Genomic DNA, 14,086 nt, shown 5'->3' with positions numbered 1-14,086 from the left:
TATTTATACCCTCATCCTTACGACCAAGTCGACTAATTTGATAGATGTCGAGGATAACGTTATACAGTCCATCAACAGGTGCTTCCTTTGTTGTCTGCCATCGAGAGCTGCTGCTGCTGATCATGAACTTGATGCTGTTTTGATTTAAACAGGAATACGTGTAACTCGGGTAAGTCCAATTACATGTCACATGTGTGTGTTTCTTGTACATACGTCAAATTATCAGGGGCCACTCATGTTATATATAACTGCATTCGAATTTTGATAATTTGATTACAATATATATATATAAATATATTCAACACTGGGCTCACCTTCAGACTGCCGTGTACGGTCTAGAGGCTTATAAACATTTACTATCTGTGAACAATGTCTTGGATTACGATCGACTAAGATTACCTGGTAGACTAGTCAACGAACAGATGCATGAAATCTAACCGGGACGTCCACACGGACGTGTACTCCGGCCCACATATATATTTTCAAATCCCAGAGCGTTTACCTAATACATAATTCCAAGAATTTATGGACATATATTCAGAGCGTTTAAAATGACAGTGATGTAATTCTATACGTGGACATATTAATGTTACATGTATACCCCACCATCTACACTAACTGTAGTTTTAAAAAAAAATGTAAATCCGTATAACAGGCATAAATTTATTTTCAGTGTCCGAGGTACCGACTGATTTTACACCGTGTACATACATGTACATGTAATTGTCATTCAAACTTTTTTTTTCAACTACGAAACAGGCTATTGCATGTATACAAATGCATCTACCCAGTTAATCTTAATTATTTATAAAAATAGAACACCCTTAACTCAGATTTACTAAGTAAAACAGCACATATGTAAATAAAAGTTCCTCGTCAAAAGTGAATCTCAAACCTGAACGAATAAATACTGCAGATCATATAGCTACCTACATGGAAATTCAATCGCTTCAGTGGATCAATAATTTAAAGAAGTGTCTAAGGTTCAGGTTTAATTCTTGCTGACGGAGACATCAATAATGTAGGTTTGCTATGTCCCACTAGTTACAGGTACATGTAGTCCAGACATGTACGTTTGGAGACTGGATACTAATACAAATAGACCGCTATTGTACCGTGATCAATACACACCACAGATTGTATATTGTCACACCCACCCCATAACATGTTAGTCGTAAGGCCAATAAAGCATTAGGAATCTCCGGTTTACCATCACCTATCCTCCGCACTCTGTACGTACATGTGTGTGCAATGTAGCATTGTCATATTAATCAAGTTTTCAGCCTTCAAAATACTACTGTCATACAAAAATAAAACGTGTGTCGTTGAAAAATCAATTATTTGCACCTGAAGACGCGTGCCTGTACATCTGTTGTTTTCTTAAAGGAATACAATAATGAGTCACGTCAGGGGCCTACATTATGTGAAGATTTCCTTGCCACATTTTAATGTGGTATTAGTTATGATATTTTATGTGTAGGTAAAATCTGTAAAACGCACTTAGTACCATTGGGTATGCATTACATATAAAGCATGAATATGATTGACGTGGCGGAGTGTAGTTCAATATATGATTTTAATAAGATAGTGTCAGTATGCACACTTTTTAGTAAAATCAGTTATAAATTTAACTAGTTGTAACTTATAATTCAACTGCATTAATGTCATTATACTGTCGATACTTTCTTACTTAATCTCATTTATACATAAACAGAATTGAACTGTCTCCCCAGACGAAGATTTTTGGGGGGAAAAATCTTTAGAGCTTACACAACTAACACACACAACCCTGCATATACTCCAAGTTATTCGTAATATTTTAAATATTGCAGGTCTATTAAAAACTACATGTAAAAAGAGAAATGGTCTCATCAGTTAGTTGTCGGTGAAATGCAATCCTTGCAAATAAAAATCGTGTGAAAACAACTTCGAAAATTACGAAACCTAGTGGTTTAATGTTCTTGTGCAGACATAACAGTCTACTGTAGCTGACCGTATTGGCCAAATCTGGCCTGTAGGCTAGGGACTTGACCCCTGTCCAGACAGTCAAAAGTTTTGTGTGTGTTAGAGTTAACACTGTTTTTCTTGGATTTGCCGACTCAGTATAGATACTTATGTTCCAAGTCAAACTTCACCAGCGTTACAATGTAAATGAAATAATAGCCGATTACGAGATCGTTTTTTCAGAACGTTTGTGTGACAGAATGGTGTTAAATATAACTAGTGAACTTCCTAAAATAACCACGTAAGACGCTGAACATTCAACATGAACATGCTTGAATTGTCGAGCACTTTACCATCCCAATTAACTCCACTTAACTTTTACGACCATTTAAACCTCCAACTACCCCAACACAATGGGGAGCTCGCTTACCACAGAGGAAAGGATCGTGCTAGTCAGTTTACGTCTGTGTACATACATAATTATATACTTATCTCTTACATCTAACACCTTATTATGGCAGACTTGACGGACAGCTGACCAGGCCGTCGATGTGTATCTCCTGGTCATACTCCGGACAAAAGGTTAAACTGACCCCTAGCCTCTACGTAAGGGATGCAGTATCCCATACTCCTGCACCGATCCCTGACGTACACTGATCAAGATATAAGCCTGTGTTCTAAATATCTCTGAGTGCCGAATAGGCCCACTATCAACAAAATTTTTATGCAGAGAAAATTACATGAAAAATGGAGAAACATAAGTACAGACCATCGCCAATGATAAGAACATATTCTATTAACGAAATGTGGATGTTCGGTTTGGATTGCTAGAACTTGATCGTAGATACAGGAAACTGAAACAGTTGGGTGAGTTCACTCAATAACGTTGTCACTAAGGAATCAGAACAGAAATATGAATATTCTGAAATCATGTTGATAAGTTACCACAGATCGGCTGGATGTCTTGATGTACCACTAACATTTCCGGGGTAATATTGTTTTATTCATTATCTAGTTTTGAAAGCCTGGTTAGTTCAGTGGAATCTCGTGTGGGGAAATTAACTGCGATATCCTCAAAAACAACTTCAAAAAAAGTCATGTGAGAGTTAAAACTAGTGCAGCAATTTAAAACAAAGATTAATTTTAGAATAATAGAATGATGTCCACGATTCTTATTACGTCAAAGTGGTAATGTAATTATAAAATCGTCAGTAAGTTGTTCAATCCTAAGATAGCTCGGGTCCATGATTAGGGTTACAAGAGCTTCAGTTAGCATAGATTAAGTCGATAACTTTACCTATGTATTTATTATATAATATTCACAATCCAATTTTTTTTTTTTTTTTTTTTTTTGTAAAATTCATGTAACAAGTTAAGTCAAATGACAGTACACAGATGTGCTTAGTGTGGACATGACTTATGTTGGTCAGTAACTGGACGTACGATGTCCGTACACTGGGCGGGTCAGTGGACCTAATGACGATTTATTACAGACCAATGGTGATTACATGTTAATGCCTGTAATTTGTATGTGTGCCCCGCCCACATCCTATCTTGATGTTGTCGTTAGATGGGAGTTCCACACATTGATGTAGTTACAGGTCATCTTTACAGGTGTCAGTTTCACTTATTCATTTGAAATTAAGATTTCACAAGGATGGACACTCTTTATTCCCTAGCTTGTCTGGGGATCCTTTGTACGATCCTTTCATGGTCGATTTCAAGGCAATTTGTAGGCGCACTCGAGTCAAGGGCTGATTGAGTGGTTGACCGTATCACAGGGATTTGGCATAAATCCCCAATATTATATGATACACCATATGGACCGTGGGTTTGAATTGATCCAAGTCCCTGTGGGTTATACATAACGTATCAATGTTACCTGGTTTTGTCTGTGATATTGCGGGTGTATATATCTTATATCATGTTTAAGTAACCAATAGGTTTCGAATACCCGATATTCCGAATACCCGATTCTCCGAAGTCTGGTATTCCAAAAGTATGTTTTCATCATCATTATTTGCTGTATAACATAGAGACCACATGTATACTGGTGACAACTACACTTAGTGCCGCAGCACGTGGCAACGAAGGTAGTTAATTATAATTAATAAGGAGACGGCAAAATAACTAGAATGTACGTACATATTGGCAGGTTATCAATTGATTAAAACTTCATTCACTCTAGAGATTCCCAGGGGGAGGGGGGGGGGGGGCATTTAAATTCGGTAAAAATTACGCCTATTTTAAATTTGCGTTATAAAACTCCTGAAAATGTGCTATACTACTAGGGAAGGTCCAGTTACTCATAGACTGTAACAATTTATCAGGTCCCTGTGTTCCGAACAGGTGTATACATTGGAAGCGGAAACCATACTCATCAGGATTCAAGTTCTTTATTAACTTTGAGTCTTCCGACTCATCAATATCCTACACATACACATTTACATAACATTGACAATATCAAAATATAATAAATACGTACCAGAGACAATATACTCTGAGAGATGCACATCTCCAATAAAATTAGTTTTTAAGTTATTTTCAAGACACATATTTTCATAGATTGTTTTTAAAAATTGATAGCTAAATTCTAGGAATACCTACATATAAGTAGCTTAAACATTGTATTATCTGTTCAGATATCAGGATCGTATTACGGTAAGATTTGTAGCTCCGGGTATATATGGATTGGTTCTATAGCAAACCCGGAAAACTTAACATAATGAAGTGACACCCGCTTTGTACATGACAAGCACCGGTGACCTGTTAGCTAGTATGTACAATACATAAAGTCGTGTAGAGCAGTTATCAAGGAATTAATTACGGAATTGAAATATCATTAACATTACAGCCAAACACGTATCATTCGTCTTCGTTGATACCGAAGAATCACACAACCAGGAAAGCTGGTGAGTTAACACTGAGACAAAGCGTGTAATGTGATTAGATAAATATTGTTACGTTCTGTTTAAAACTAGCTGCATATTTACAAAAAAAAATAGTTGTATTTAAAACATCTGTGTCATTTATCACATCATGAACGAAATGTATCGAATCTGTTACAGTCGAATCACTTAACTATAGCATTAGGCTTCCTAAAGAACAGAAATAATATTGCTATCAGTAGTTTATTTTTAGCCCGAGTTTCCTCTGGCCCTGACACCTACACTAGACATGGTGTCAGGGCCAGAGGAAACTCGGGCTAGTTTATTTGGGACTACACGTCGATATATACACTTTCAACAAATGGCACATTTGAATACACACAGTAAGTTTGTGGCACACGTTTACATTTTACAAGTACAAGTTTACGATAAAAACATTTTTATTGTAAAATTATGATGACAAACACGTAATTTGACGGTGAGCTATACAAACCACCACGTTTCATCGATTTCTGTTTCTAACCGACTAGCGTCGGACTAAAATTATCAATGTCACTCCATGCAGTCACAGGGAGCTGACAATTTGTTGCAGTCTATGATTGTTAGGACATTTCCTGGTGTGTATAACACTTTTCTAGATGTTTAGGCGGACTGGGTTAAAAATCGTTAAAAAAAACTCTTCTCGGTATTCATTATTAAGAGCCTTGACCGAGGGGTGTCACATTAGCGAAGATCCAAATATTTAACGATTTTATAGAATGGAAATATCTTTATTGTAGCAGTATGTGTATGTACATGTACACTATATTTACCGATATTATCTATATAATCAAGTCGATCTTGATGGAATGAGGTTTGGGTCTAAAGACGAATGATAGGGGATGGTCTTTAACCTTTGACCTTTATAGTCTCCCCTCCCCTTATCGTAAAACCTAGACACCACAATCCCATTATCGGATATGGAGATTTGTGCTTGTGTGTGTTTTACACGTAATATGTCAGAGTGGTCAGTTTCGCGGACTCATAAATAAAACCAATAAACAAAACCAGCGTATTTATAAACACGAGTCAGGCCTGGCTCGCGGTCGGCGCGTGTCAAATGACCGTCCATAATTAGTAGGTATTAACTATAGATACATAATACAAACTTGTGTTTGATGACACATACACGTGTAGGCGTAACGTTGTGTTATAAATTCCTTGGTTAGAATTAACATTGCTGATATTGAAATGGTATTGCTGAATTGTATAAAACTGTCAGTTAAAGTCAGTACTTAGAGTAGATAAATGTACCACTATCGTACAAACGTGTAGGTTTAGATTGACATTTTAGTGAGATTTTAATTGGATTTCAGTCACATCGATTCCCGTGACCAGTGACCGTTGACACAGACCCCGCCTCCTCCAGATTCACGATTTCCGGACTTCTCGACCCGATATAAAACCACGGATTAGTTTCTTCCTCGTTACACTGGGCTGCAATGCTAGAGGGCAATGAACTGGTAAGTATTTTTCATTATTTGTTTTCAGTAAATGTTTCAGTTTTCTAAATCACATTAATTGTTTCTATAAACGGTATAGTTACGGTTAACTTCTCGTGCAAATATTTCAACGAGCTATAATTAGTATTTCGATATTAAAAGTATAACTCAAAGTTAAAACAAAGGAAACGACAACAGAATATCAGAAATTGTTAAATTTTACCACAGATTTAGATAAGAGTTATCTAATTCTTCAACCTATGTCAGGGGTCTTAACGGTGCTATTGTGTGAAGTAATATTATATACATTATACATACAGTAACTTCAGAATGCTATATTTTTAATCATTTTATCAAAAGAAAAAAATGTAAATGTTAACATTCTTAATGTCGGTTCTCATCTGCTTCCTATAAGACGTTTGTAAGGGTATCCTTCCGTCTCAATGTACATGTAATTCCGGACACTGACCAAACTTGATACTTATATTATGTATGATGTTCAGGCCATGGTCCAATTAAATTTGACTGCGAATAAGGTATTACTGATATTTGGTGATTTCCTTAAAGGGAATCGGTCAATGTCTGTCGAATACCATGGTATTACTGAAAGTGGTATCGTTATGCTTTGACTAGGGTTAAATACGCTTCATGTCATGTTTTGGTTTAATCCAATAGGTTTGTTCCCTGTTTGGATTGTAATTAACGTATAACTTCCTACATTGTAGTACCACAACTTGAAGTTAACCTTCAAAAACTATACTAAATGTGCATAATTTTCATATGTAGTTCACGTGCTCTTGATTATGGTGTCACCACGTGACATGCCTCCGGAAGTTATGTTCCGTTTTGTCTCGGATGCCTGCTCATCTTTCCGGAAGGACGAAGCTTACGGATATGACGAATACAATATAGTTCATCATCTGTGCAATACAACGTGTGCTCTGTTATGAAATATCAACATCTAACACATAAAGAAAGAAAAACACACACACATTTATAGTTGAAAGTGTTATACTAGGATTATATATTCGTCCGTCAAGGGCAAATATGTTACATTGCGAATCGCGTTCAGTGGGGTTTGTAACGGAGAAGTAATTTCAAACTGTTCGCGGAACAATTTTGTTTGTTGTCTTCAAAATTCGCCGTGACGTAAATCTAGTTACCTTGCTATTGATAGAGGCCAGCAGTAGGTTTCATACACTTCAGGTTTACTACAGACACTTTGTTATGCTAGGTCATTAATGCATAATAATCATGAAACCAACGGAAGTAAGAGTTCCGCCATACCGTCAGACGGGCTCGCATCCTTCCTTAAGTTCCTGTCGGCCGTTGTAACCAACCCTTTTGAATACATCTTTACCTGATTTTTTTAGGTAGAATATAGTGTAGTAATTTAAAATCAATTTCCAGAAAAATTTAGGATAAATAATATGCAAAATGTATTTTTGTTCAGGTTCCACGTTATCGCCACAGAGGCATGACTTGACTTATCTTATATTTCAACAAGAAATATCTTTAAAAAAGATAAACGGCATAGTTTTAATGCTGATGGTTATAATGTAAAACCGCTGCCTGCTGTTGAAATAAATTAACGATCTAATCCGTTTCAGCACGGATAACAAAATTATATCAGTTTGAATCATTTTTGGTGATAATAAGACCGCATTTGAATCAGGAATATAATTTTATTAATGTGTCATTTGAAAAGATTCCTCCACTTATTCAGCTTGCATTCAATCTTAACTTTGTTTCGTTTTTAACTGCATATCTGCATTTTGCATTTACCGCTACATTGACCAATCACATACTTCATCTTGACCAGTAACGCCACCTGTCGCGTCATACCAGGGACAAAAAGAAAATTATACGGCTATGCCGAAAAAAAGAATAACTAGAAATACCTATATACAGCGTATATCATACAAATATATCATGGGTGTCTGTGCAATAGTCCAGAAGTCTGAATGTATATATTTGACACGAGGTACTGGTAATCGACCGATGTTCTATTGCACGAGGCCGAAGTTCGATTACCAGTACCGAGGGTCAAATATTCTGGACTTTTGCACCCATGATATACTTTTTTTTATTACATAATCACTAAAATACACATAGTAAGCCTAGAAGTTGCAATGATTGTCGTCTGGCAGTGTTGACATCTGAGTGACTTAGACGCTTGAAACGGTAGGCCAAAATTCCGAAACGTCACAGGTGTTCAATAGTTCGCATGTGACCGTGCAATAAGTCGTTTTAGCCGTGCAATAGTTCAAATTGTTACCTGCTGTTCACCGATGAATATTTTTGACTGTTGACTGGCAAGGAATATCTGCACGCGTCCAAACACCAAAATTGTTACGATGAAGCGTTTTTCTGATCGTGATTTGTAAACAGGATCTCTAGCAACGCTCACTAGAAATCTCCACTCAACAGGGATTCGGCTACCACATCAAACGTCATAAAAGGGTGTATATGAATTTTTACAGCGTACTGCGAGGTCAAAGGAACGTCAACTTTGGAATAAGAATTTACTGAACACTTTTTACGCGTTCCTCAGCTAAATAAAATAGCATATAAGTGAAATCTTGTGGATTATTCAGGTAACAAAACAGTTGTTTCATGTCTTATCAGTCAACAGTCAAAACTCTTCCCCGAGGTGTTGGGACCAACCTGATGAACTGTTTCCCGAGGCCGCAAACTGTATAATATAGCTTATGCGTATAGTTCAGGAAAATCAAACCCATAATGTAATAAATATATTTTTTTGATATAAGACTAGACATACCCCTGTCATACAACACAACATCGGCTTGATTGTTCTTTATCTTATACTTCCAATACTTTAATACCTTACTCGATCTGGTAAAGTCGACGAAACATATTATCTTATACGAGTGCTTTATTTGACCCGTGACGTGCCGGTGTTCTGTGGTTTGGAGTCCCTACTTCCCTCATCCTAGCGGAAACAATCCCATCAACTTATTATTGGCACAACCATGCTTACTTCCTGTAAGGTCAGAGTTCATCTTACAACATGGGCCGTAATTTGTTCATGAGGTACAGGGGATCTATATACGCAATAGACATAGACTCATCAAGATCACGAGGCATCGCTCGATGACAAGATTGATACAGGTTGAGTACAGGCCATGCGAGTCTAAAAGTAGGATTTCCGAAGTTTGTCGGAGATTTCCCGGAGATGTTTCATTGTATTGCTGGGTGTTTTACGGAAATACCCGATGTAGATGCTGCTATACTACTTCTTTCTTGTCGGTCTGAAACAGCTAAATCTTAGGATGTGCATGAAGTCGTTTACGCGCGTTTCTGTACTGTGTATATCGCTCAACACGTGCATTAATTATGACATTTCATACAACATTCTAGCAGCACGAATAAATCTCGTGCGGAGATAGCTTATAAACACTAGAAGGCTTTGTAACGACCTTACAACAAGGGTTTCTGTAGTTGTTGGCAGCCGATAGACTATCTAACAGAAGAAATCGCTCTGTATTGACCTCTCCGTAAGTCATGAGAGCCTATCTCACTTTGGTCACGTGGTATAACCTTTCTATTTTCTACACACGTACAGTGTAAAACCTTGTTTACGATGTAATGTTAAGTAGGTGTCTACAGTAAGATAATTTCGTGCTGCAAAGTGCGTCCATTCTACACAACAAATGCCTGAAGGTCACCATGAAGTCAAATGGCACCGATGTGACCTGATTTGGTCACCGAGACATTGGCGTGATCAGTTTAATAGCTACCACCCCATGCCCCAAACTAAGTCTCGTCACAGGCGCAAAGCATGCCATCTCTCCCAGTCCACTATACTGACACAAGGATGGACTTGTCATTTCTCTTTGAACAACAAACCTTTCCTCATCTCCACCGGTCCATAATATTGACATCACAGGAATAATTTCTTTCTTTCGATGTTTATCTTCTACACTGGGGCAAAAACAGTGTCGAGGAATTCATAAGGACAAGGGAAGAGATATTGTAAGAACTCAAATTTAGTTGCTCTTCCTTACTTGGTTAGTTATCAAACATGTATTGCTAACTGTTTCGTTCGGATGGGGGACATGCAATCTGCAATATTGTCTCCGACGTATTGTATACAAAACTGCACGCATGGTTTCGCGTAGAATGGAACCTTACTGAGACTTTCGAACAAACACAAGTAATCTGCAATTAGTCAATAATAGGAACTCGTGCCCAGCCAGTGAACTAACTATTGACTGTACGTTACATTTCGCTAATTGTCGACTGTAATAGTCCCAGTATTTCTCTGGAGAGACTGTCGCTATGTAATATGTATAGAAGTAATGATATCGTAAGTACTCCGTTCCAGAAAAAGGAGATTTGTACATAGGTAGGTAACAATACTGGGCTACTATACGTCTAGCTAGATAGAAGTAGCCTCTTATCACTATAGATACAGGCACACAGTAGTTGTGTTATCTGTCCGCTCGCTCTAAACAGCATCTGTAAGTCGTGCGTGTGGCTTCCCTTACCGATTCGCTCACGCGCGCGTGCCCGTCAGCTGATAGCTCTGCCCCCTCCCCGTTTGTAAAACCAGGAATATCAGCAAAGTAAAATAGTACAAGACGAAAATGGGAGGGAAGGCGTTACTGTGTATATGTATCTGTGTAGGGAGCAGTAGTGGAGTCTACTTCACTCTGTCCTCACAGAGTGCGTAGTTTTACATCGTCCCTGGCGCTAGTGAATGGGCTGGGCAACAAGTCTGGTCCGGGACAGGAAATACGTTCTATAGTTATGTTCCAACGTGGAACGGGATGCACCAAAAAGTAAACACCGTACTGCGCATGTGTGTGTATACAAACAGAGGAACAGTTATCCATGGCTGGCTCCTATCTCCAACACGGTACGTACCCCAGATATTGCATATCCATGTACACTGTACCCTACTAAATCATGTACATATGTTTGTTATGTCATTTTATGAAGTTTATAACAATTTATGATTCCTCTCGCTTATGTCTTTTCAGTTGAGCGACCATGTTGGATGACTGACAAGAATTTCGTTATACCAATGCCAACACTTTGTCTGAAATTGTGCTTCACGGTTCCAAAGGAAGGACTAATCAAGGATACTAGTCCTATCTTGTGAAAAAGGTGATATCGTCTATCGATTGGTTGTTAGTAATAATAGAAATGGAGCTTTAACGAAATGACGTCAATATAACTACAACAAAGACTCATTCTGATGTATACGTCATCGAGTTTATTAATATTATCACCATCACGAGACCAGAGAAGCTGCCTCGCTATAGACTTGTGTATGCTTGTTAGACGGATTAAGTGAAAGCAAAATGCCAAATAAAATCAACGTTGACGAGGATTACTTCCTTTTGGAAGCCGTTAAAGCTGGAAAAGAGAGTCAAGTTCGCTCCATTTTATCTAACAGTTGTTACCGAAATATAGACTATGTGGACTGTAGAGGGCGCACTGCACTACACTGGGCGACGGAGTATGGCTACAAAAATATAATAAGTCTCTTGTTGGACTCAAAATGGAGTGCTGACCTGCCTGACAACAAGGGTCAAACGCCATTACATATCGCGTGCAACCATCATAAGACAGACATAGCAACGTGGCTGATAGGGTTGGGATGTGACGTCAACGCGAAAGATGACGCGGGGAACGCGGTGCTACAACGCGCCATACACAACAATTTAGAGTCCGTTGTGCATCTACTATGTAAACTAGACGTTGGAATCAACTCCAAGAACAAAAATGACTGGTCTCCTCTACACGAAGCCATTCGGATAGGTAACAAGGATATTGTAAGACTGCTAATCAGCAGGGGTGCTGACGTCAACGCGTTAACACAATACAAAGCCACACCCTTTTCAACTGCCATTTTCTATTATCGAATCGCACAGAAGAATTCGTACGGTTCCTTGGACTCGATAGGTCGGACGCTAGTTCTGAATGGCGGACGGCTGAGTCAGTCTGATGGTCAGTGGTCTCCTCTTCTCTCATGTATTTCGATAGGCAACAGTTACATTGCCGGGATGCTCCTGTACCACGGGTGTCGAGTGGACGATCATGGTCAGTATGGCCGTAGTCTTCTCGTGGACGCCTTCACACGATGTGACACAAATGTGGTCAAACTGTTGGTAACCTGTGGTTATAGGCTAACCATTGAGGAAGTTGAACAGTGCACACGACGTATCCCAACATTCTCAAGGTCATTCAGAAGACTAGCATTCTCAGGTCATGCCACGGGAACAAATGGTGTCAAAATGATCGTGTGGCTAAGAGAGCGGGTACACAACTGTTTCTCGTTACAGGAACTAGCGCGCATGACAATCCGGAAGTCGCTGAATTTAGGATCCGGAGACAGATCGATTTTGGACAATATTCAGAAACTGATCCTACCAAGAGTTATCAAGGAATATGTTGCAATAGACGAAATAGAAAACGTATATTGAGTAAATGACATGTGTAGCGAACGCATATTAACCTCTAATGAGGTGGATACTCATTGTGGCTAACCTCCAGAAATTATTCCGTGTGGTTATATAAAAGCTCATTCGGTTATCTTGACAAATTAAATATCATTTAAAGTGTTATTCCACACCACACAAGGATGGAATGGATATGTGTTGTCTCTATATCGAGATGTTTCGTTTCGTAATTTGGTAAGAAACTTTTATCAAATTTATATCAGGTGCTCATGATTGGGTTGTGCAATACCGCCGCTTCAGCATTGCTCAGAGTATAGCTAGCGTGTACAGACATTAAAACTGGTATAAATTGAGGCCATGTTAACAAATTTAATATTTGATTTTGGACCGGAAATGAACTGCATGTGGAATCGATAAGAACCCCCTCGGCTACGTACTTGAAGCGATGTGTGACGTGTACATCGACGTAGGCCTCTGTCTGTTTGATTATCTGATATCGCGTTGCCAAGGTAAATATCGTGTAGGCCTGTAAAATATAACTAAAGTATCGTAACATGCCTTTTGAGCATATGTCACTAGGCCAACCAGATAAAAATACTCAATGTGCACACGTAGTAGTATGTTTTATGTTATAAAAAGTATCTGGCGTCGGAAGCCATGAAAATAAACACGGCATGTCAGCGGCCTAAGTAGCCTATTTAGATGCCTGATTTGAAACCCCAACAAGTTTATTAGACCCAGAGTTTGAAAAAAAAACAAAAAATCCCCGTCCAATTAGCGCGTGTGATGCAGGTGCTTTGTGTGTTGGTGATTATTGTGTGCATGTGTACGTTTTTATGTCTCGTCTGGTGAGGATCCACAGACATTTGTTGAAATTCCAATCATTGTAATGTGTTTATATTCCAGTAACTTATTTATAACTTATATAAAACCTTGTCTTCCAAACCAATCTGAAGGACTGAAAAATATCCATGTACCAGTTTTGTTGCAGCAAGATCCGGTTCGGCCTTAAATAAACTTCACAAGAACTTTACAACCCCGTGTTACGTTTTGTTGGTATGTACGCTGTATATATACTTAGGCAGACCAAGAGGAACCCAAATGAAATTGGCGTAGTCTACATGCGCAAGGGATTCAGTGGCAGTACCATCACGCGCTAGACGTGATATCGGAGGCTCTGTACCTGGCGGTACACGCAACCTCACATGTGTAATACATATAGGTAAACACGTAAGGATGTAGGTCAATATTTAACTATGTTTTAGAAAGGGGACATTTTAAAATAATAGATCCATTTTGAGTAATCTATCTTGTTAAACGTATCATGGGGGTTTGTAACATT

The 14,086-nt window shown here is 38.4% G+C and overlaps 1 protein-coding gene across 2 annotated transcripts; it reads left to right on the top strand.

Annotated features, from left to right (window-relative positions):
• The first annotated feature begins 52 nt into the window (after positions 1-52).
• On the top strand, positions 53-13,780 carry LOC117337204 (putative ankyrin repeat protein RF_0381). Of its 2 annotated transcripts, XM_033898061.1 has the most exons (3): positions 53-169; positions 6,188-6,334; positions 11,320-13,780. In XM_033898061.1, exon 3 carries the CDS (start codon positions 11,644-11,646, stop codon positions 12,766-12,768), a length of 1,125 nt encoding a protein of 374 aa, XP_033753952.1. In that variant the 5' UTR covers positions 53-169; positions 6,188-6,334; positions 11,320-11,643; the 3' UTR covers positions 12,769-13,780. The 2 variants fall into 2 exon arrangements, with proteins under 2 accessions (XP_033753952.1, XP_033753951.1); XM_033898060.1 differs by lacking the exons at positions 53-169; positions 6,188-6,334 and adding an exon at positions 10,692-11,195.
• The last annotated feature ends 306 nt before the right edge of the window (positions 13,781-14,086 follow it).

This window comes from Pecten maximus, chromosome 11, assembly GCF_902652985.1.
Source record: "Pecten maximus chromosome 11, xPecMax1.1, whole genome shotgun sequence".
NCBI classification, from domain to species: Eukaryota; Metazoa; Mollusca; class Bivalvia; order Pectinida; family Pectinidae; genus Pecten; species Pecten maximus.
This window is presented reverse-complemented; position numbering and strand designations above follow the sequence as displayed.